The sequence below is a fragment of the Rattus rattus genome, chromosome X (genome assembly GCF_011064425.1).
Source record: "Rattus rattus isolate New Zealand chromosome X, Rrattus_CSIRO_v1, whole genome shotgun sequence".
Classification (NCBI taxonomy): Eukaryota; Metazoa; Chordata; class Mammalia; order Rodentia; family Muridae; genus Rattus; species Rattus rattus.
The window spans coordinates 16253165-16276703 of record NC_046172.1 but is presented as its reverse complement, the minus strand read 5'-3'; the positions used below and the strand labels follow the sequence as shown (position 1 = coordinate 16276703).

General features: G+C 38.0%; 1 protein-coding gene across 1 annotated transcript in view; it reads left to right on the top strand.

Moving 5' to 3' along the window:
- The window catches only part of Shroom4 (shroom family member 4), a 206220-nt gene that overhangs the window by 96991 nt on the left and 85690 nt on the right, over positions 1-23539 (top strand). The window contains 1 exon segment of the mRNA XM_032890213.1: positions 12753-12904. Within this exon segment, the coding sequence (XP_032746104.1) occupies positions 12753-12904 (152 nt within the window).

The window sequence follows — 23539 nt, the reverse complement described above, 5'->3', positions numbered from 1 at the left end:
TGTTTGTACTAATGTAGTCTCATTCATACCGAGTAGCTAAGAATTATGGGCAATTAAAACTAAAAAACAAAACAAAAACAAGCAATGAAGGTAGCATTGAAAATTAGCTAACTATGAATGTAAAGGCATGTGAATACTTTGGTGGTGCTTGAAATGTATGTACATATATGTATATATATATTCATCTGTTGATTATAGAAGACAAACATTTCTTAACGTTTATTGAGACTTGTGTTTTAACTATGTAAATCACTCCTTAAAACATTAAAAATTTCTAGAGTAGACAGCTTATATTTCTGTAAGATAAAACATTTCTTGTAAATGGTCAGCTTCTATAATAGAGCTTTAATGTATGAACTGACACATTCCACCGTTCTCTCTGTTTTGAGACAGTTTTCATCCCTACCTGCACTTGGGCTTGACATTTCCCGGAGGAAATAAAAACAAGGATCAATGCTTCAATTTCTTTACCTGCCAACTGATAAAGGGCAAAGGTTTGGTTTAGTTTTGTACAGCTCCTGTCACTTTCTATCTCAGTATATCCTAAACACAGCATCGGTCCTCACCGAGTATTGGAGTCATCATTTGCTGCTGCCCTTGTCAGTCCCAGATATATCTTTTTCTTATGGTCCAGGAAAACTCCCGTCTCTGGCGGCTTAACCTCACCAGGCCAAGTCACACAGGAAAACTGTCTTCTTAAGCATCATTATTGCCCTCTCATCAGATCGCCCATGATTCTTGGGTACTCAGTAGGATTGGAACTAAAGTAGTACAGATGATCAAAGTTGTGTGAATGTGTTCCTTTGTGTGAGTCCATGTATAAGAAGCCAGATAAAGGCATTGGATTCCCAGGACCTGGAGTTAGACAGTTGTGGCCAACCTAAAGTGGGTGCTGGGAACCAAATTTGGATCTTCTGTAAACTAATGAACACTCTTAACCACTGACTCTTATCTCCACCCTCTCCCCATTGATGTTCCTTGTGTTCATGTCATATCATATACACTCATAGAATATACCGGTCTCTTTCACTTAACACAATATGATGTTCCTGACATCCATGTGTTCTGCTGCTATATACTATGCTATTTTGTGTAAATATATGTACCAATAGATCTCTAGGTTGTTCTCAGTTTTCTTTTGTTGTGAATAAGCAACTTTTCATGAACATATGCATTTTTCCTTAGGCATCCCTAGGTATATGTTACATGTGGGGGTTTCTAGAGTGGTCATAGAGCTGTGTACTCTTGCTAGCAACATTAATAGGTCAAGTTGCTTTTTATTCCTTTTAGTAGCTAGTATTGTGAATCTTTTATTTATTTTTTGCCATTCTAGAGGACTTCCTGTGATTTTTCTGTGATTTAAGATTATATTTCCATGACCAAAAATTATATTGAGCATATTTTATATGCTTATTTGGTATTTGGTTCTCTTGTTTAGTAGAATGAATGCTCAGAATTTGTTGCCAATTGTTAATTAGCTGTTTGTGGCAGTTTCCAGTATTCTAAATGTATAATATATTCTAGTCTTCTATCTTTTATTAAAATTTTATACAATATATTTTGTTCATATTTTTCCCTCCCTAAACATCTTAATATTTTCCACCAGTCCTTTGTCAGATATGTATTCTGAACATTTTCCCAGTTTGTGCTTTGTGTTTTTATTTTATTTATTGTCACCTTTGTGAAATACAAGTTTTGGCTTCTTTTGTGATTTCTGACATTTGCATCCTTACTGAGAAGGCTCTATCCAGTTCAAGGTCACAAAATATTATTCCTATATATTCTTCTACAGGCTTCATTTTTTGCTGACTCTTTTTTTTGTTGTTGTTGTTCTTTTTTTTTTCCGGAGCTGGGGACCGAACCCAGGGCCTTGCGCTTCCTAGGCAAGCGCTGAGCTAAATCCCCAACCCCGTCAGGCTTCATTTTTTAACTCTCTAGGTCTACGATCTATATATTTTTAGTAAGCATGTATATCTGTAAAATTCTTTTCAGCATACATACCCAAGAAAAAGGATTTTTCTTGTGGATAATATAATGCATGTTTAATGACCTTAATATAAGCAAAAGACTTTATCATAAATAAATGGCTTGGGTTGATAAAGTGCAAAGAGATCCCTATAAGCATCCCTGCCAATAGTGGAAGAGGCCCTCAGTTCATTCTAGTGCATTCATGATTGTCTTGTCTTACCTGTCCCATGGAAGGAATAGGACCATCTTCTTTGCCAGGAACAAAACTGATCTTACTTTTGGTTGCTGAGTAATGACACTGCATTTAAATGCCTTGCCCCATTCTTATCAACAAATTCCTAGAGCTAAGTTTGGCTCTGGGCTCACTGAGGTTTTGGCAAAGATGCTCAAGAGTTTGACTTGGGCTCACCCCTGGAGAAATGTAATGATTCAGGGCTTTAAATTCCTTTGTCATAAGGCTTTGTAAACTAGATGGTGATTAAGCAGTTGGGAAAGATGGTATCTATAGGGATAGATGACACTGTGGGCCACATCAGAATTCTATTGACTCAAGTTCAGGGGAGCACTTGAGACAGGTCCACAGGACATCTCCTTGTAGGATTTGATTACCTGCTTCTTAGCTGGCAAAGGGCTTGTCCCCTGGTGTCCATTTTCTCACTTTAGATATATTTATGGGTTATTGCTTTAAAAAGGACTTCTTACATATTTTAAACTGGCTGTGGTTTTTGAATTAACATGTATGTAAAAGACAGATTTTTGTTTTCAGATTTGTCTTTATGGAGTAAAGTAGGGAAGATGAAATTATGTGCAATAGAAATCCTTGTTTTGTTTTGTTTTCTTTCCCTTAGACGGTTTTGGTGATTGAGAGAAATTTGAGAGACAAGTTAAGGTAGACAATGTCTATGAACTAGAAACTAAGTGTTGACAACCGTGGCAAGGTCATTGCAGAGCCCACATCTGTTCTTTTCAGGGCACCCTGATTCATTGCTTGTGGTATGAAGGATCTTAATAGATAGCATCAGTGCAGAGGGGGAAGATCAGAAACAGCCCACGATCTGAGGTGTGCTTATGATTTTACAACATGTTTCTGAAGGAACAAGGACTTTATCTGTTCTTTGATGACTGAACTTCCTAATACTTGAGCTTACCAAGGTCAGCTTTTCCTCACCTTTACACTTTATTCCACTGATGGCCCAAAATGGGACAGAGTGCTGAGCATGTGTTTGAGTGTTTTTCAAAACTGGAAAACTCAAATATGCTGTAGTTATTCACTGTGGGCATAGGCTGCTGCATGGAAAAGCAGTGAAAAGGTGCGTAATGCAGTGTGCGTGTGTGTGTGGAAAGAGACAAAGAGAGAGATTTTTCTGTATGTGTTTATGTTTCTGTATATGTATGTGCACAGACATGTGGGCTAGTTTTCCTGTTTATAAAAAGAATGTATCATCTAATGGGTATGATTTTTACTTAAAAATAGGGACAAACTGGTAAAGACAAACTGGTCTAGTAATTTGGCTAGAATCTTAGAGAATTCACCAAAAAGTTTCATTTGACACATATCTTTATTCATAATGTTTTTTTTTACATGAAGTAGAGGTAATCATAATCACATCATGGATTTTGGTTTTCTGTGCTTATTTTATTAGTAGGGTTTCTAACTTTACAAAGTAAGCAGTTGTATCATACCATTTCCAAACGTATGTATTTACCTTGATCATATTCACAGCCTCTATTTCTTATTATCCCCTTCACTTTTCTATCTCTACATCCCTATTAATCTCCCTTTACTTTATGTCTTTTCCCTACTGCAAGATTTTACATATGAGACAAAATATGTACTACTTTTTGTGAGTCTGACTTACTTTTCTCAATAGGATGATCTCTGGTTCCACCTCTTTTCCTGAAAACAACTTATCAATAACTTTTCTTCACAACTAAATAAAACTCCATTGTGTGTTTATATATCATATTGACACATATAATGTATTTATGCATATATGATATATAAACACATGCATATTAATATATACAAACATATTTTCTTAATTTTCTCATTTTCTTAATCTTCTCATCTCTTGATGAGCACCTAGGCTCCTAGGTTGATTCAATAACTTGACTATTATAAATAGTGGCATAAAAACATGGGCATGCGAGTACCTCTTAAGTTTGCTGACTTTGATACTTTTGAATCTATTCCCAGGAGTGGTATAACTGGGTAATTTGGTAGTTCTATTTTTAGCTTACAAGGAACATCTTACTGGCTGGGCTAACTTATATTCTAACCAAAATGTATAAGGGTTCCTTTCCCCGAATCTATGGTTTTTTTGTTTGTTTGTTTGGTTTGGTTTTTTGTTTTTGTCATGTCTTGTTTTTTTTTTTTTTTAATGATTCCCATTCTGACTGGAATAAGATGGAGCCTTAATATGACTTTTGGATTTAAATTTATTTGTGTGTGTGTGTGTGTGTATGTATGTATGTGTGTATATATATATGTGTGTATGTGTATGTGTGTGTATGTGTGTGTGTATATATGTGTGTGTGTGTGTGTGTGTGTGTGTGTGTGTGTGTGTGTGTGTGTGTGTGTGTGTGCGCGCACATGTGGAGACCAGAGAATAACTCTCAAGAGTTAGTTCTCCTGTGTTGTTCATGGGGCTGAACTCAGGTTGTCAAGCTTGTTCATATGCACTTTTGCCTGTTGTGCCATCTTGCCAGCCCCTAAATCTAATTTTGACTTAGGTTTCCTGCTGCCTAAAGATATTTATTTTATTTTTGTATATTTATTGATATTTATATTTCTTCATTTTTTAATGATGTTCTTATACCATTGTCAAAACATTCAGCATCTGTTGGCTGTTGCTAGAGCTGTTATTTTTCCTACTGAATGAAGTTGTATAATATAAACCTAATCTATCTTTGTTCTTTCTTTGGCTTTTGTATATCTCCTAAAAATTATTTTAAAAGATTCAAGCAAATATCTGCTCATATTTAGCTAACTAAAATCCTGCAAGTTCTGCTAAACCCATTTTCCTCTGCCTTTTCTCTCAAGGGGCTGACTTACCACTTTGTTGTCAGTTTCAGAGAATTTTTCCAAATATTTCCAAACCACATGCTGATTAGCAAAAAAAAAAAGTGTGGCTTCTGGGACCTGTTATTTTTTTTTTTTGCTCCCCATTGTGCCTTATTAACCATTCCAACCAAAACTGAAGAGAATTGAGAGATGGAAACTAAGCAGGTTGGGTGGGGTAGAAAACTGCTAACATCAAAATGCAAGGAGGACAGAAGCCAAGAGAGTATGTTAGCAGAGGAATTTTACCTGCCCCTAATACCTTTATACAGGCCACTGTCTTAGTCACTTTTTTATTACTGTGAAAAACACCATAAGAAGGCAACTTAGACAAGAAAACACTTGATTTGGGGGCTCATGGTTCCAGAGGCTTAGAGTCTATGACCATTATGGTGGGGAGCATGGCAACAGGCAGGCAGGCATGGGGCTGGAGCAGTGACTGAGAATTTACATCCTATCCATAAGCGACAGGGAGAGACAGAGACAGACAGAGGAAGAATGGTAGGAGACTTTTGAAATGTCAAAGCTCACCTCCAATATCACACCTCCTCCAACAAGGCCTCACCTCCTCCTAATCCTTCCCAAAGCAGTTCTACCAACTGGGAAACAAGCCTTCAAATATACGAGTCCATGGAGGTCATTGTCATTGTCACTCAAACTACCACACCATTAAATGTTAGAGCTGTAAAGTCCCAGAGATGTCATATACCAAGAACTCAACTAGTCAGGCCCCCATAGTTTATCAGTAAGGTAAGGGAATCTACAAAGAGGTAAAATGACATTCCAAGGCCAATCAACTTGTTCTAAAATCACAGAAGCTACCTGGCTTTCGTTTGTATGATTTTCTATGTAATTTCCAGCTACATGGCTATTTTCTACTAGCCAAGTTCTAACCCTGAATGACTAAATTAACTGTCGTTTATACTGAATTTTGTGATGCATATTGATACCAACAGTTGCCCAAAACTTTAAATTCATAACACATCAGATATTGTCCTTTTTCTTCTATACACTTTGTATTTTAGCATCTCCGATGATTCGTGAGATTGACGTATAGTTTTGTTGGTAGGATCTCTTCACATTCTATATTGTGGAACAGTTTTAGGGACATTGGTATTAGCTCTTCCTTAAAGATTTGACAGAAGTAGGCAGCTGAAACTTTTTTATTTATGGGGAGAGTTTTAAGGCTGATTCAATCTCATTGGTTGTTAGAGATTTGCTTAAGTTATTTATATAATTTTGATTTAATTTTGGCTGGCTAAATATGTCTAGGAAAATCCGTATTTTCTAGGTTTCCTAACTCTTCAAATAAAGCTTTTCAAAGCATTCCCTAATAATCCTCGGGCTTTCTTGTTCATCTCTTATTTTCTAATATGGATATTATCTATATTTTATTAGTTTGGCTTAGGGGGTTAATCAATCTTTTTTTGTTAATTAATGAATTACAACTTGTGTTTTGAATGGGAAATGCCCTCCATTGTCTTGGGGACTTGAATACTTGTTTGAAATTGATGACAGGTTGTGTAGTTTACAGCCTGTCTTTGGAACAGATGTTTGAGAATTTAACTATTAGTGCCATTTCCTGTTCACCCTCTCCATTTCAAGCTTATGGCCCAAGACGTTCCTGTTCCTGCTACCATGACTTTATGTTCCATCGAGAACTCTGACCCTCTAGCACTATAAGCCTAGGTGTCTGTGCATGTCACCTTAGTCAGAGTGCTTTATCAACTCTCCCCTACATAATTACTGGGCAACAGATTGATGTTACTTATTGACCTTTTCGTCTCAATTTCATTAATGTCATTCCTGAGCTCTGTTATTTCTTACTACCAACTGCTCTAAGGTTTGCCTCGTGCTTATTTGTCTAAAATCTGGAGTTGCAGCATCAGGATATTTATGTGAAATCCATCGATTTTAACAATATAAGCACTCATAGCTATAACTAGTTCATATAAAGCACAAATATCAAATTGTGCTTTCATTTTATGATAGGAATTTAAATTTTGCCTCCCTGATTTTTAAACAACGCATTGGTTATTCAATAGACTACGGCTCAATCTCCAAGTATGTGTGTAGATTCTGTACTATCTATTGCTGTTGACTTCTTTTATTTAACTATGTTCTCATAAGTACAAGAAGCAATCTTGATTTCTTTTGACTTTTTAGATTTGCTTGTGGGCTCAGGTAGTTAAGAGTTTGTCCTTCTTTTGCAAGGAGGTGTGGTTTGATTCCTAGCACCCACATTTGAACATCCCACAACTACCTAATACTCTGGCTCCATTGGGCTCTATGAACACACATGCACACATTCACATGAAGTAATTAAAACATAATTAAAAATCATAAATCTCATTCAATCTAGTTTTATGCTAGAATGTGGTCTATTTTAGAGAACATTCCAAGAGCTTCTGAGAAGTATGTATATTATGGTTTTGTTGGTTGTAGTATTTGTTAGGCCTCCTTGATTTATGCTGTAGTTTAATTCTGAAGTTTATTTTTGTGGATGAATTTTGTGGATGACCTATCTAGAGATGAGTGACGTTTTAAAACTGTCCACCATTATCATATCTTTTATGCCCACTGACTCTTAAAAAAGGAAGCATATTTGCAATTGGTACATCTTAATAAGCTGTTGTTCCCTTCAGTAATATGTAGTAGTCCTTATCTTTTCTAATTTTAGTTTGAAGTTTACTTTATCAAATAGCAGAATAGCCGCACCAGCTTGTTTCAGCTTCTATTTACTTGATGGATTGATTTCCATCCTTTGATTCTCAGTCAGTGGGCGGCGTTGATCCTGACATTTCTCTTACAGACAAGAGCAAGTTCCATCTAGATTTGTTTTAGGTTTGTTTTGAAGTCTAGTGAGCCTGTCTGTGTCTCCTTGATCGTGAGTTAAGAGCATTTATAATTAAGGCTATTACTGGGAGATGATTATGGATTTCTCTTATTTTAATGATTGCATTTCTGGTTGTCTGCATTACTGCTTTTTCCTTAACTTTCTCATGCACTAGTATTAAGGGTTTCTGATTCACTGTAGTAGATGTGATGAATTTCTCACTATCTTTCCCTTTTTTTGTTGTTTATATCTTTTCTGTGGGATTTTGAATGAGGCATTCTTCTTTCCCTGTGTTTAGTATTTCTTTTGGTATCTTTTGCAATACTACCTTGGTCATCATGAACAGCCTTGCCTTATGATTGCTTCTCAGTGTCCTTATTTTCTATCAGTTGATAACTGATAACTTTGCTGGATATAACAATCTTAGTTGTTAATTGCTTTCAGTATTTGGTGCATGTCATTTCACGCTTTTGTGGCTTAAAGCGTTACTGACAAGAGAGCTGACATTATTCTGATAGTTCTGCTTTTCTTGGAGACTTATCCTTTCCCCCAGTGTAGCTTTTACTATTGCTTATTTGCCTTTTCTGATTTTTAGGAGATTTTATTTTGTTTGTAATTTAATTTTTTTGACAATTCCAAACCCGAGTACTGTTTCAACACCATTTTCCTACCTCTCTTCCCATCCCTCCCATGTTCCCCTACTCCTTCTCAAATCATTGACATCTTCTTTAATTATTACTGCTACATATATACACAAATACTATCTACATTCATTCTCTATATCATTCCTCCCTGTCTCCATTATCTGGAAACTGCTGAGTCTATTTAGTTTCTGGCTGACTGCTAAGGATTGGCTAACCTATCAGGAAGGATTGGATAACCTATCAGAAAGCTCATCCCTCAAGAGCACTGATTCTTCCTTTCTCCAGAGTCATTAATTTCCTATAGTTCTTCATCTATGGGCAAGGGTTTGTGAGCTTTCTCCCCATCTGAGTTGGCATGTTTGCTGGTGTTGTCATAAGCAAGTCTTATGTATGCGGTTTTATTGCTGAAATTTCCTGGGTGCAGCTTCCCGGTCATGCTTAAAAGACAGTGTCTCATCTCCTGGCTCTAAGCTCTTTCTGTTTGTCTCATCTGTGCTGTTCTCCGAGTGGGATTGTATGTTTTCGATGTGTCAATTTGGAATGAGCACCACACAGTCAGTTGTTCTCTGTATTTTGACCAGTTGCAGGTTTCTATAAGAGTTTCTAGCTGCACACAGTGCGAGCGCGTGTGCACACAAAAAAACCACACATGTTTAGAATACAGTTAGCAATTATACTTGTTTAAGAAATTGGTGGTAATTCTCTATGGTCCATAACCTCAGTAATTATAAGTTTACAATGCCAGGCATGATTCTTTCTTGTGGCATAGACCTTAAGTCCACTTAAATAGTTGCCAGTAATCCCCAAAAGTAAGTGCCGTTCCTGCACCATTGAGGACATCTTACCATGTTGGTCATTGTTGGGGTTCCTGGGCTGGGTAGGAATTCACTAGTTTTCTCTCTTGGCAGCTTGTATAGCACCTTTGCATAATTTAGAGGTACTCCTTATGGAAGAGGCTTTTACATTAGTCCCATAGATTCTTAGACTTGGTTTTTGATCATGTCCTGGGTTATTGTGATGTTTTTATCTGGTTTTGTCCATATTGGTGCTTGGGCATACTCTCTCCTTGACTTGTACTTTATTACTCTTTCTTCTGCTCGGTTGAGTCTATTTGGTGTCTTGCGCTTTTCATTTCCAACATTTCTGTTTTCTTCTACTTTAATAGCAATTTCCTTGCTGACTCTTTCAAATATGCTGCCTATTTTCTCATCCACTTTGATTAGTTTCTTTTCCTCTATGTTGCTTAATTTCCTCTCTTGTTATTCTTCATTCTTTTTCTTACGTTTTCCTTACTAAGAAAATGAACAAACATTTTTATAGTCCATAAAAATAACCGTGTGCTTTAGCTACTGACCTGGAAGTCTAGCTGTCGTTGGGATAAATAACGAAGTGAAGAATGGAGCAGAGGGGAGGGGGATATAGCGTAGAGGGGATGTACACTAATTAAAATAACCCCAAAATAATGCAAACAAACCCAAAAGTCCCAACAAGTACCGAGTCAGTTACACAGTCCAACAAATAGCCTGCCTCTACAAAGTGACTAGTTTGAGGTCTACTTCAATGGCTCTTCAGTTAAATGGAGCCTTATTTCCTAATCTGGATACACCTGGGACCTGGGATTGGGCTGGGTCACACGCTTGCGCGCATGAGTGCATGCACACACTCTCGAACACACACACACACACAACACACACAAACAAGAACAGAAACAGAAACAAAACAAAACAAACAAAAAAAACCCCACTTGTTTCTTATCTGAGTATCCTTGGAATTGTCCTCAAGTCGCCTTATTACACTGAACACATCTATTGTGCTGGTGACTGAAAAGGGATGTGGAATACAGAATGGGGCAAACAGGTTGCCCTACAAGCATAGTTGAAAAATAAATAGTCTTTACCTAAGTGCAGATTGTGGCGGCTACCATAGCAATAGGAAAGTTTTAACTGCAGCATTAATTAAGCATTTTAGGTTAAAAGGTTTTTTATCTTGTGGCCTGGAAAAAACAGACATGTTGTTGCTATAACCGAATACTTAACAAGAGGTTCCACTTAACATCAATATACGTGGAAGAGACAGCGTTTTATGGGTAGCAGTAATATGGATAATTGAGTTGTATGAATACAAAATGTGTACAGTAAATTAAGACTAATGTGCATCGGTGGAGAAAACCTATTAGCATTCATTAGTTAGTCCTGTTTATGATTATTTGTTAACTGACAAAAAGCCTAAAGCTACAGGCCTCTCATACAAGCCAGAAGAATGAGTCATTCAAGCCAATTTTCTGAAACCCAACTACAGTACTTTCCTTCAATTTCCCCTGCCATTTCTTTGTTGTTCTTGGATTTTTTTTTTGAAACAGAGTCTCAGATAGCCAGGACTGACGTTGAACTCCCAATTCTTCTGCCTCCCCTTCACTAGTATGTGTCATTACATGTGGCTTAGTAGTTAACTTTCAAGGCAGGCAGTAGTGTCTATGAAGCAATAATGCTAATAACAAGGAAACAACAGTGTAATCCTAATTCATTTGCTAAGAGTTGTTCCCCATTTGCCATTATTAGCTTATTTAATATTGAATGGTTGTCCATGTACTGGAAAAGTGTGTGTGTGTGTGTGAGAGAGAGAGAGGAGAGAGAGAGAGAGAGAGAGAGAGAGAGAGAGAGAGAGAGAGAGAATATGAATTGGCTAGCCTTTGATATCTCAGAGATTTTTTTTAAAGAATGTTGGGTTAGCAGCAATATTTTTAATAAGTCTGTGATTTACCCAGAATTTCAATTTATTTAATGGGGCTTTAAGAATCCTGAATACATTTTTTCTTTGAACTCAAAAGATCCTACCTGACAGTTCACAAAAGCTGACCAACCTAAAACAATATTCTGACTTTCATGGTGTGGGCACGGGTTCAGAAGCTGTGATAAAAGACTGAGAGCAAAGAATGAAAGAAGTATAAACATAGCAGCAGTAAAAGTCAGCCCGTAGTGATCTCACTTAGAGGCTTCTGCCCCCTAAGAATTGTATGATTTAATCATTCTCACTTCCCATGTCCCCCAAAACACTTAATGTGGGTGGGCTGGATTTTTATTTAACCAGATCTCTCAGTGGGCACATAAACTTTAGACAATAATTCCCTTCTGGGGCTGGGAGCTGAGAGCTTTTTTAATTTGTGTATCTCTGCCACTTAGTGTGTTTATTGTTCTGTGCATACTAAAGTACATTAAGCGCTTGGGGAATAGATTAATGATGGATGAGATGTCCCCATTATTCTAGATGGAATTAATAGTCTAACAGGTGGAATTCACTTCTGTGGTAAGTAGAACATTCTGTACAAAATTCACTAGAAAACCAGGTCTTCAGGGCCTTTCTGCTTTGCTTTGCCTGTCATAGTGACTCTTGCTCCTGGTTTTGTTTTCAGAGTCCCCCAGCCTGAAAAACTTCTTTTGCCAAGATTACCCCGCTCACGGGGAATGTTTAGATTGTGGTAGATTAGTAAACACATTCCTAGCTTTTGCCGAGTGCCCATTGGCAAGTAGTATGCTAGGAATGTGTTGAAGAGATGGAGATAATCAACTTTGTCCTTACTTCATATGTTTAGAATTAGGGATGCTGATTACGGAATTTTGAGCTAGAAATCACCATTCAGGTTTTCAGCATCAACCCCCTCGTTGTAATAATCAGAACTCACACTGAGTTAAGAACTCAGAGCCCTCAAACAGGTGATGAAACAATCAGGTGAGGTGGGCGCTTTTGCTGGCTACAGTTTGCATGTAAGGCAGTGTGATGGCAAAGTGTTAGGTAACCTTCTCAGGATCTCACAGCTAGAAAGTAGTAGAGCCAAAATCCAAGCACAAGTTTGTCTGATTTCAAAGCCTGTTTAAAGGTAGGAAAAGATTTGCCAAGTTTTGATGGAGTTCTGATTTGTGTGCACATTTTGCAATGCCATGGGGCTGCTTCAGCTCCCGTATGAACTTCCTTCTAACCATCCCGTCCTTTTTTAGCACTACTGTCTTCCCAGATTCATCCTTTTAGGGAGGAATGGCCTTATTTCTGTCTTGTCTCCTTCCCAAGAGCTCATTCACGTTCTGCTTTCAGTAAGTAACCTGCGATCAGCTCCCCAGCACTTCTTGGAACTAAATGGAATGATTTCCCAATCCCACTTGTGGCTACAAGGTTGGGAGAGGTCAGGATGTAAAATTATGGGGCAGAAGTCCCCTCACCACCTGCTTTCTGTTTGTTCTCTGCAACACAGATTGAAGATGGAGGCAAGGCGGCCTTGTCCCAGAAGATGCGGACTGGTGATGAACTGGTGAATATCAATGGCACTCCATTGTATGGCTCCCGCCAAGAGGCCCTCATCCTGATCAAAGGCTCCTTCAGGATCCTCAAGCTGATTGTCAGGAGGTAAGGCACAGGCACAGAGGCCATTGAAAAGGACTCTATCATTATCATCAAGAAGACGGGTATTTCATCTGAGCAAAATTGTGCAGACAACTACGGCAAAATGGACAAAGGGCCTTTGGTTCATATTTTGACACTGTCATAACACTCATTGCATGTATTCACATAAATTATTCTTCAGAACTCATTTGCTATTCTGAGGACTCAGTGACTCAAAACATGCAAGGTACTTCAGAACTCAGGGGATTTTCTCTCTTCTCTGTCACAACAGACTTGTTGTTCAAGTATCACATATCACCAGAGATTTAAAGAAACCCTACTGCCAGTCATCGTAGGCTTTCTGGAGGCTATGGCAAACTCCAAGACACAAATGTTACCCTTGAGGAATGTATAGTCTAACAGGCAGGGGGGAAAGCATGTATGTGTCAAAAAGCAAATAATATAATTTTAAAGAAGCAGTAAAAAAAATCACAGAATTGTTTGTGTTTGCTACATGGATTGGTCACACAGAAATTGGATTGGTCAGACAGAAAATAATTAAAGAGAAAAAGAGATTGTGTCTGATAGAATTCACAGGATTAGATTCAAAAGAGGAGGTAAAATTTGAGCTAAAGATTGGGTGTGATTAGAAAAGTAAACCATCAGAAATAGATTCTGGCAAAATGGAGTTACATAAGCAAAAGTGAGGCCAGGGACATTGACTGTAGTCTTTCTGATGCTTCCACCAAAGCATCTGCCTGTTCAATTTTTTCTCTACCATATTTTGGGACATTATAAGATAATTGCATAATCTTACCTTTCTTTTTCCTCCCTCTAAATCCTCTCTCCCTGTACTCTTTCAAATTCACGACCTTTTTTTTTTCTTTGATTGTTATTGAGAGCTAGAGAAACCGTATTCCTCAGAGAAGAGCGCATCAGCACCAGTTGGTTATCCAATACCAAATGGTCATACAAGTAACATAGGGATGCAGCATGTTGTATTTATATACTTAGGAACACACACACACACAACTTTATTGTGGTGCTGGGGATGGATATCAGGACCTCTTGATGTTAGAAACTTGCTGCCACATTTGAGTTCCACCCCCAGACTCTTTCTTTCATTTTCCTGCAGCACCTCTACCGTGGGCGTCTAAGGTTTAGGGCTTTTCCTTTTTCAGTGGTTAGTTTTTTTTATCTTATATACATGCCAAAGTTTCTACATCATTGTTGTTATTAAAAAGTGATTATTATAATACATCATATCATATGGTATAAATTATTTACAATGTATTATTAGAAGAAAATGCAAATTATCTTCCATGATCTTTCTTTCTCCCTCTGGCAACTGCTCTCTTCCTCCTTTTGTTTTTGTTTAGTAGCAGAAGCAGGGTCTATCCTTCTAGCATATACTTTTCTTTAATCTTCCATTTCCTTTAGGACCCCTGCAGTCTGAACTTGGCATCTGTAATTCAAGTGTAACAACTATCAACATCACAAAATGTTGCCTTATTGTCAAAGGCAGTAGATTATTTTCAGTCTTTATCATGTATGCCATCGAAAGGACATTTGACAGAGTTGGTCCACATTATAAAACGCCTATGTGACACCCTGACTTTTATCATAGTCTCTTTGCGTCTTTGTGTCCTACTGTTTTGGTTCCTATTTTAACTGGACTCCTTTATTACTTGACCATTACTTTGACCATGCCTTAAACATTGTGGGGTTTTTTGGTCATTCCACCTCTTCTAACATCATCATAATATGGAAATTATATATGGAAATTTTCACCAGCTCCTGTTTCAATTTGTATTTTGTTTCCTCTTGGACACTTGCGTTGAGATGCACCTATAGCGTTCCAAGTACAGTATGCTACTTCAAGCATAACACATCACCTTATTGTCACAAAAACTTCCTATCTTGATGACACCCCAGCAACCAAGCCAGAAGGAGAGCTACCATCAGTTCTTTTATTGATCTCCTGTAATAGTCAACTTATCTAGTCTTTTCCTAAAGTAACTGTTTTGAGTTACACCTGGCAGATTATACAACATCCCATTGGTTAACTGCAGATCTGCTACTTAGCACTAAGCCATGCCTTTCCAGATATAGGCATCATAGTAAGTAGTGCTGTGTACTACATAATAGCTATAATGATCATTGATTCCATCTTGTATGAAGAATTGCTTTTCCTATGCTAGGGATGGAATCCAAGGCCTTGAGTATGCTAGTCAAGTCTTTTCCACTATGACTTGGTTATAATTTATATTTTAAGACTTCATGGAGGGCTCATTTGATAAGAGTTCTTCCTTAGTATGTGATAGACTCATAGATGTTAGTCCTTTGCTCTATTACATGGAACTTTGGGTTCCTTGAAGAGTTATTTTTTATTGGTTATTTTATTTATTTACATTTCAAATGTTATCTCCCTTCCCAGTTTCTCCTCCACAAGCCCCCTATTCCCTCCTCCCTCCCCCTGCCTCTGTGAGGGTGCTCCCCCACCTCAGCAGCCTAGTGTTCCCCTATCCTGTGTCATCTAGCCTCTATAGGACCAAGGGGCTCCCCTACCAGTAATGCCAGATAAGGCAATCCTCTGCTACATATCCAGCTTGAATCATGGGTATGCCTTGTGTACTCATTGTTTAGTGTTATTGTAAAGATTAAATAACATAACTTATACAAAGTACCTTTTACATAATGGTTTTTCCCTTCCAAGACTAACCAGATACTAATGGGCTTAGCTTCCAAGATCAAGGTAAACTACCATAATGCTCTATCGGGGAATTTAAGTTCCTTTCTCTGAGGTACAAAAGAAGCACAATTGGGGTAGGCAAACACTGTTAGATGGGAAACGTATTAGCACTACAATGTACACTCTACCCAAGTCTATAGAGGATGATTTCCTGGGGAAAACAATTAGAGGCAGCAAATATCTGAACAGAAAACATGTCTCTTGCGAGATGCTAGTTGTAGAGAGGCAAATGAACTTCTAGAGTGTGAATACCATCAGAGAGGTCTGACTTTATTCCCACAGAGGAATGTAAAGATAGGGGTTATAACCGCTCACCTTGTCTTCTTTCTCTCTATGAGCACTAGCTGCCACTACAAACCATCACTTAGGAATGGCTATAATTATAAACTTAGAGATAGCAGGGATCTTTGGTCTTCATAGAGAAAAGGCTCTATGGCTTCCATTATCTACCTACCTACCTACCTACCTACCTACCTTTTCTACCTTTTCAGCACCTCCACTTCAGCCCTTTCTGTGTGAGGCATTCAATGCATAATTTATGAAGTAGTGCTGCCCTCTTGTGGAAAACTTAACCTTCCCTCCTGGCCTGTATATGTAGCTCCTACTTCTTTAGTCCCAGTTTTCCCTCCAGTTTATGAAAGAGGTCTCTGTTCTTCATCAATCAGTGCATTAAAGAGGTGCGATGTGCTTATACTTTATAATGGTTCATCTAATTGGCTTAGACATGAGTAAGAGGATTTTGGTTTAAGTAAATCACTGACAATGCTGGGCTTTAGGTCTTGCCTTAAATCCTTTGAAGTTCATGAGCATTCAAAGAGACTTTAGAAAATGGCTTATTCTGAAAACCCAATCCAACCTATCTCATCTATCTATCTATCTATCTATCTATCTATCTATCTATCTATCTATCTATCTATCTATAGTGTGCACATTTGTGCATGTGTGCAACTCCAGGGCCTTGTACATGGTAGGCAAGCATCTGTCTCTCAGCCTCCTCTTGTCTCACCTTCCTCCAATGCAAGTAATTTCAAGCCCTGACATGTCTAACTTGCTCTAAACCTCTCTTGTTTTGTCTTAATTCAATCACTCTTGGTTTCTCACCTGTACTATTTTGAGAGCCTTCCCACTGGCTTCTCAGCATTCAGTTTCATCTCTTTCCAATCAATCCATGCTCCGAAAAGGCGTCTTAGCAGGCCACTTTTCTACTTGACAAAAGGAAAAAAATAAGAACCATAATGCCGTGCTGTTTTCAAAAGATTTATTTTATATGGAAAACTAGTGAACCATATTAAAGACATCATAGTCATGAGCCGTTTTGAATATTTTGTGAATTATTTAAGAATTTTATGCATTGTATTTTGATAATGTTCATTTTCCTCCCTATCTATTCCCAGATCCATTACCCCAATTCTATATCCACCCATCTTCCCAATCCAATTAATACTGCCTATGTATTCCTGACTGTGTGGTCATATACTGGACTGTTTTTGATCTACCAGGGGCCATACTCTTAAACAATCTACCTTTTCCTCTCCTAGCAGCTATCAAGTACCACCAGCTCAGCGACTCTCTGACTGAGTGGCCATTTTTGAACTAAAAATCATGATATTTAAATATATGAAATAAACAATGTTAGCACTATAAAAAGAACAATTATGAAAATATTTTTGTTGAAGACATTGATATAACCTTAGTTTGAAAACAAAGAATAGCAAACTGCAAACACTTGGAAGAGTTGAAAAGCATGTCATTCATTCTAATTAATAAATATTATAAATATTTTACAGTTTATTATTTTTAAGTATTCATGGAACATCTAAAATGATCCCATGTTATGCTGCAGAGAAAATATATGTAAATTTTTAGCAGGAGAAGTGACATTGGCTTTGTTTCTGATAATAATGTACAAATTTTACAAATTTAAACAAAAATCTTTAACAACTTTAATACATCAGAACACATTTGCATGCAAATATCAGATCATAGAAAAATAGCAAACTAATAAAAATAATAAAGGTGGAAGCATGACTTATCAAAACTTTGAGATTATTATTCAGAAGTAAATTTATAATATTCAATATTTTATTAAAAATGAAGAATACAATTACATATCTAAGGATCTAATATAATATTGATGCCAAGGGCTTGATTTTGAGGACTAGGAAGACAGATTTAATAGATCAGCCTCTACCAAATTTAATCAAGTAAACAAAGATGAATCATAAATAAAATATAAATGATAAGTGATAAACAACATCATAGAAATAGTTTCTGGAATTAACTACAGATTACAATGACTATATTTTAGGAAATCTTGAAATCACAGAGGAATTTAACATATCTTCTTCTGTTTCAAATGCTAAAATTATTAATAAAAGACCTGAAAGAACAGACATACTGAAAACAACACTAATACCCGAACAGAAATTTCCAGAAGTAATTTAGGTTCACATACTTTGAATCAGTGAATACCTTCAAAGTTTTTACACTACCCTAGACTCTGTTACAACATTATGAATGTGAGACTGTTGCATAATTATTCAGGTTGTTTTTGAAGCCAGCATTGCTTTGATACTAGAACCCAATGTACTGCTCCCACACAGGATCCTCTAATAATTGAGTTTTGATAAAAAGTCCATAAATATGAGCCTATGAAATATAATTTAGAACCATAGGATAAAAGATCATTTCAAATGCCAAAAAGATAGCTTTTGAAAAAAGGTAAAATCTCATACAGACTTAGACATGAACATATGTTGGGCTTTATTTAGCTCTAATAAGCAAACTGTAAGGTGTTGGAATCAGTTTAAAGGCAAAGTCAAAGAAAAACAAATTTTAATTTAAAGATAACACTAGACTGCAGTCGCCAGTTAAAAGCTACACAAAGATTTCACCTCACACCAGTGAGAATGGCTAAGATCAAAAACTCAGGTGACAACAGATGCTGGCAAGGATGTAGAGAAAGAGGAACACTCCTCCACTGTTGGTGGGATTGCAAACTGGTACAACCATTCTGCAAATCAGTCTGGAGGTTCCTCAGAAAATTGGACATTGAACTACCTGAGGACCCTGCTCTACCTCTCTTGGGCATATACCCAAAAGATGCCCCAACATATAACAAAGACACATGCTCCACTATGTTCATAGCAGCCTTATTTATAATAGCCAGAAGCTGGAAAGAACCCAGATGCCCTTCAACAGAGGAATGAATACAGAAAATGTGGTACATCTACTCAACGGAGTACTACTAAGCTATGAAAAACAATGACTTCATGAAATTCATAGGCAAATGGAATGAACTAGAAAATATCATCCTGAGTGAGGTAACCCAATCACAGAAAAACACATATGGTATGCACTCACTGATAAGTGGATATTAGCCCCAAAACTGGAATTAACCAAGATACAATCCACAGACCACATGAAGCTCAAGAAGAAGGACGACCAAAGTGTGGATGCTTCAGTTTTTAAAAGGGGGGATAAAAATATTCATAGGAGGGGATATTGAGGCAGAGTTTGGAGCAGAGACCGAAGGAATGGCAATTCAGAGCCTGCCCCACCTGAGTATACAGCATACACACACACACACACACACACACACACACACACACACACACACACACACACACACACACACACACAAAACTAAACTAGATAATATTGTTGAAGTCAAGAAGTGCATGCTGACAGGAGCATGATATAGCTGTTTCCTGAGAGGCTCTGCCAGGCTGCATGACAAATACAGAGGCAGGATGCTAGCAGCAAACTACTGAACTGAGCAGGGGTCCCCCATCGGAGGAGTTAGAGAAAGGATTCAAAGAGCTGAAGGGTTTGCAACTCCATAGAACAACAATGCCAACCAACCAGAGCTCTCAGCGACTAAACCGCTACCCATGGACTACACATGGGCAGACCCATGGCTCCAACTGCATATGTAGCAGAGGTGGCCTTGTTGGGCACCAATGGGAGGAGAAGCCCTTGGTCCTGCCAAGGCTGGAACCCCCAGTTTACAGGAATATCAGGGGGAGTAGGAAAGGGGTGGATGGGGAGGGAAATACCCTTATAGAAGAAGGGGGATAGGATAGGGGGCTTATGGCTGGGAAATGGGGAAAGGGAATAACATTTGAAATGTGAATAAAAGTATTCAATTTAAAAAAACAGCTACACAAAGAAAGACCTCCCACTCACAGTATCAGCTGCACACGTAAAACAGTCGCCAGTGCCCTTAAAAAGAAATATGCATGTCATATAAAGGACATATATGGATGACTTTTCAAAACAAAATTTCCACTGAATATGTGCACAAATAATTTTATTTTGTGACTAGCCCAGAGACATTGCATAAAGTGGTAGGCAAATAGCTGATGATACAGCACCGTGGTAGAGCACCTTCCTGCCATGTGTGAAGCCCTAGGTTCAGTTTCCCATTCTCAGTACCACAAAGCAAAACAAAAAAGAGCTCAGTGGTAGAGTGCCTACTTAGCACAAGGCCCTGCTTAGTGCCCAGTAGCAAAAACAAGCAACCAAACAAAATAAACCTGGAGGGCAAAGGAAGAAAAGAGAAAAATAATGGATAAAAAAACAATATTGTGATAGGGTTTTTTTTTATTGTTGTTGTTGATTTGTATGTTTTTGTTGTTGGATTGTTTGGTTTTTTTTTCATTTGACCCGGTTTTGTTTTGCCATACATGGTGACATATGCCTGTAATCCCAGTACTTGTGGTTGTGGGACTTGAGAAGTGGAGACAGGAGAATCAGGAGTTCAAGGGCAGCCTTAGATTCATAATGAAGTCAAGAACAGCCTAGGTAATATGAGACCCTTTCTCAAAAAAACAAAACAAACAGAAACCAAGAAATAATTAAATGAGCAATGTTTTCACTTGCTCTGGTTTAGTTATTCCTCTACTCTGTTGGGATATCCTTTAATTTTTGAAATTCAAAGCAGTCTTCATTATTCTGTTTTCCTTATGAGTGTTATCAGTCAACCTCCACATCATGTTTCCATTTGTATGTTATACATTTGAATCTGATTCATGGTCATCTTTTCTATCACAATCCAAGACTATACTGAGAAATTCCATCATTCTTTTAGATGGGTGTTCATCTCAAGGAATACTTCCTTCTGTATCAAGAACTTACTCATCTGATTGTGCAATGGACCTTGCCAATCTCTTCCCCCCTTTTTGAAACAAACTCTTACCCAAGGTGGTCTTGAACTAATGACCATCGTGCCTCAGCCTCCAAGGTCCTGGTAGTACAGGCATGCAGCATCATAGTTAGGTCTTCTAAGCATTGAAGCCGGCAATTAGTTATTAAATACCAACCAGGCTTTTGCTTGAGCCTGCAAACTCAGTCATGGAGAACATCGTAGTTCCTGCTCTCATTGACCCTTGATACCTACAGTCTTTATTGTCCTGGGTTCCGCAGTCACTAAACAGAGAATATAGTTTGTGCCTATGATTTCCATTTTTCTATGGAAGATGCATATATCCATTAGAAAGAAATTCATTCTATGATAGATGTTTTAGAACTGGTACTCATTAGTGAGCATCACATAGGAAGTTGTTACAAAAGGATTACTGGATGCTATATTGAGTCTAATGAGTCAAAACTCTTGGTTAGTAGGAGATATTCCAGTTACATATTTTAATTACATTTCTAAATGAAAAGCGAACAGTTTGAGAAACACTGCCTTGAGGCATCAGGGTTCAATTCTCCAGAGTCAGTAGAGAAAAACTAAATTTAACTCTACGGTAACAACCTCTTCTCTATTCAAAGTCAGATTTGTACATTCAGAAGGCCAACACAAATCATCCCAGAAAAAAAAATACAACAGGAAATTCAGGTGCTGGCTTTCTAAGCTGCATATGAAACCTGTTAATAAAGGGCTGGTGCAAGGGAGGGTACAACACATGGCCAGAATCCGTGCTGTGGGGAGTCTAAATCTGAACTCATCTCCTAGCCCCATTCCCACCCCCATCTCCCAGTAGTAGTTGATACCATTACCATCTACTCGGACATCCAGGTGAGAAACACAGTAGTCCTTTAGTCATTGCTGACTGTCACTGAGATCTCTGTTTGCCCTTTAGACAGTTCCAGAATCCTCAGTCTTCTTTTTATTTTCTGTGACTTCAGCAGTCCAGTCCTTCCTTGTCTCTTCTCTGAGCTGTTTCATTATCTTCTCAGTTGTCTTAGATCTGTCTGCTAAGGTGTTAGTACAAAGATGAGTCCAGAATACTGATTCAACTATATCTATCCCGTGCTGAAAACTTCTCTGACCTTACTTTCTCAGAGGCCAGTTAAGAAGAGTGAGCTGTTTATCCCGATCTCTCCTTATACTTGAACTTCACCTAGCATACTTTGTTGTTTATCTATTATGAAGCAATGAAGTTTCCAAGAATCTCGGCTATCATATTGATTATCAGCTCTATGATTCTCAATTTTCTACTTCTTACCAGAACTGGCCATTTTCAGTTCTTTTTCTAGAGTCCTTCACATTAGCATGCACAAGCTTGAAAGCAGAGCCCTTGGGTGATCCATTTCTAGGATCCATTTTCTGACACCTTTGGTTGAATCAAATAGACCTTCTCTGGCTCCTATAGGATTTTAGTCAGTATCACAATGCTTTGAAAGAAACTGCTAGTTCATTTTGCCCCCCCCCCAGAATTATACCAGGGTTTGATAAGCTAGTCTAATTTGCTACATGTTTATTATGGCCTGCTAACTAAGTATAGTATTATTTATTTGTATTTTTCTTATTTTTCTCCTTTGAATATTTCAGACATGTATATGATGTATCTTGATCATAATCACACCTCACTTTTTCCTCTAACTGCCGGCCCAGGACCCCGTCATCACATTTCCTTTCCAACTGCATATTTCTTTCCTTCCTTTATTTTAACCCAGAGTCTACTTAGTGTTTTCTGTATGCACATAGGGAACCTACCTACCAGTGGCCACACCTTCACCCTTCTAAAGAACAGTGGCTATCCATCTCCTAGCAGCCATTAACTGCCAGTAGATCTTCTCAGGTTGGGGAGGACCTCCCTTTCATTACTGGAATTTGTAACTGGCTTGCTCATGTGAAGATCTTCTGCAGGTAACCACAGCTCTGGGTTCATCTGTTCCATAGCCATATCATATCTAGAGGCCAGCATTTCCCAACATATCTCTTTGTCCTCTGAGTCTTACATTTTTTTCTGCCCCATCTTTTTACAATGCTTCCTAATCTTTGGAGGCAGAGACACTGTTGATACAGCTATCCTGTGTCTGGTTGAGCACACCCAGATTCTTTTTCTCAGCATTTCAACACTAATGAGTCTCTACACTAACTATGATCCATGTAATAAGTAGCTTTTCTGACCAAGGTTAGAAGCAGCACAAATCTGTGGACATATACATAAATATTTAAAAGGCAGTTTACCATTTAGAAAAATAACATCTGCCTAAGGGCCTATGACTTTCTAGACAGGGGGTTTTCACCCATGTCCAAATATATTTCACCCATGTATATATTACCAGGTATAAATTCCCTCCCATGGTAAAAAACCCAATCAGGCAGGTTAGTTTTATAGCATACAGGGCCCAGGGCTATATAAAACAATGTCTTTTCTCCCCCAGCATCCTGCAAAACACCTTCCAAAACTACAGAGAGCTTCCTTGTCAGTTCAAGACTGATTGTGTCCTGCAGCAGAAGCGTATGATGCCTTCAGCAATTTGGTGTTACTATCTAGTTATAGACGGTGACCTAAAGCCAATGGTAATAGCCTGTCTTGTTTGAGATGCCTCTGGGGCCTCCCTGACCAATAAATCATAAGCAATATAATCCATATGGTTCAGAGATTTTCTGAGAGCTAGACTACAGGAATCATGAAAGGTGAGGATAGTCTTTATTCATTGTTATGTCT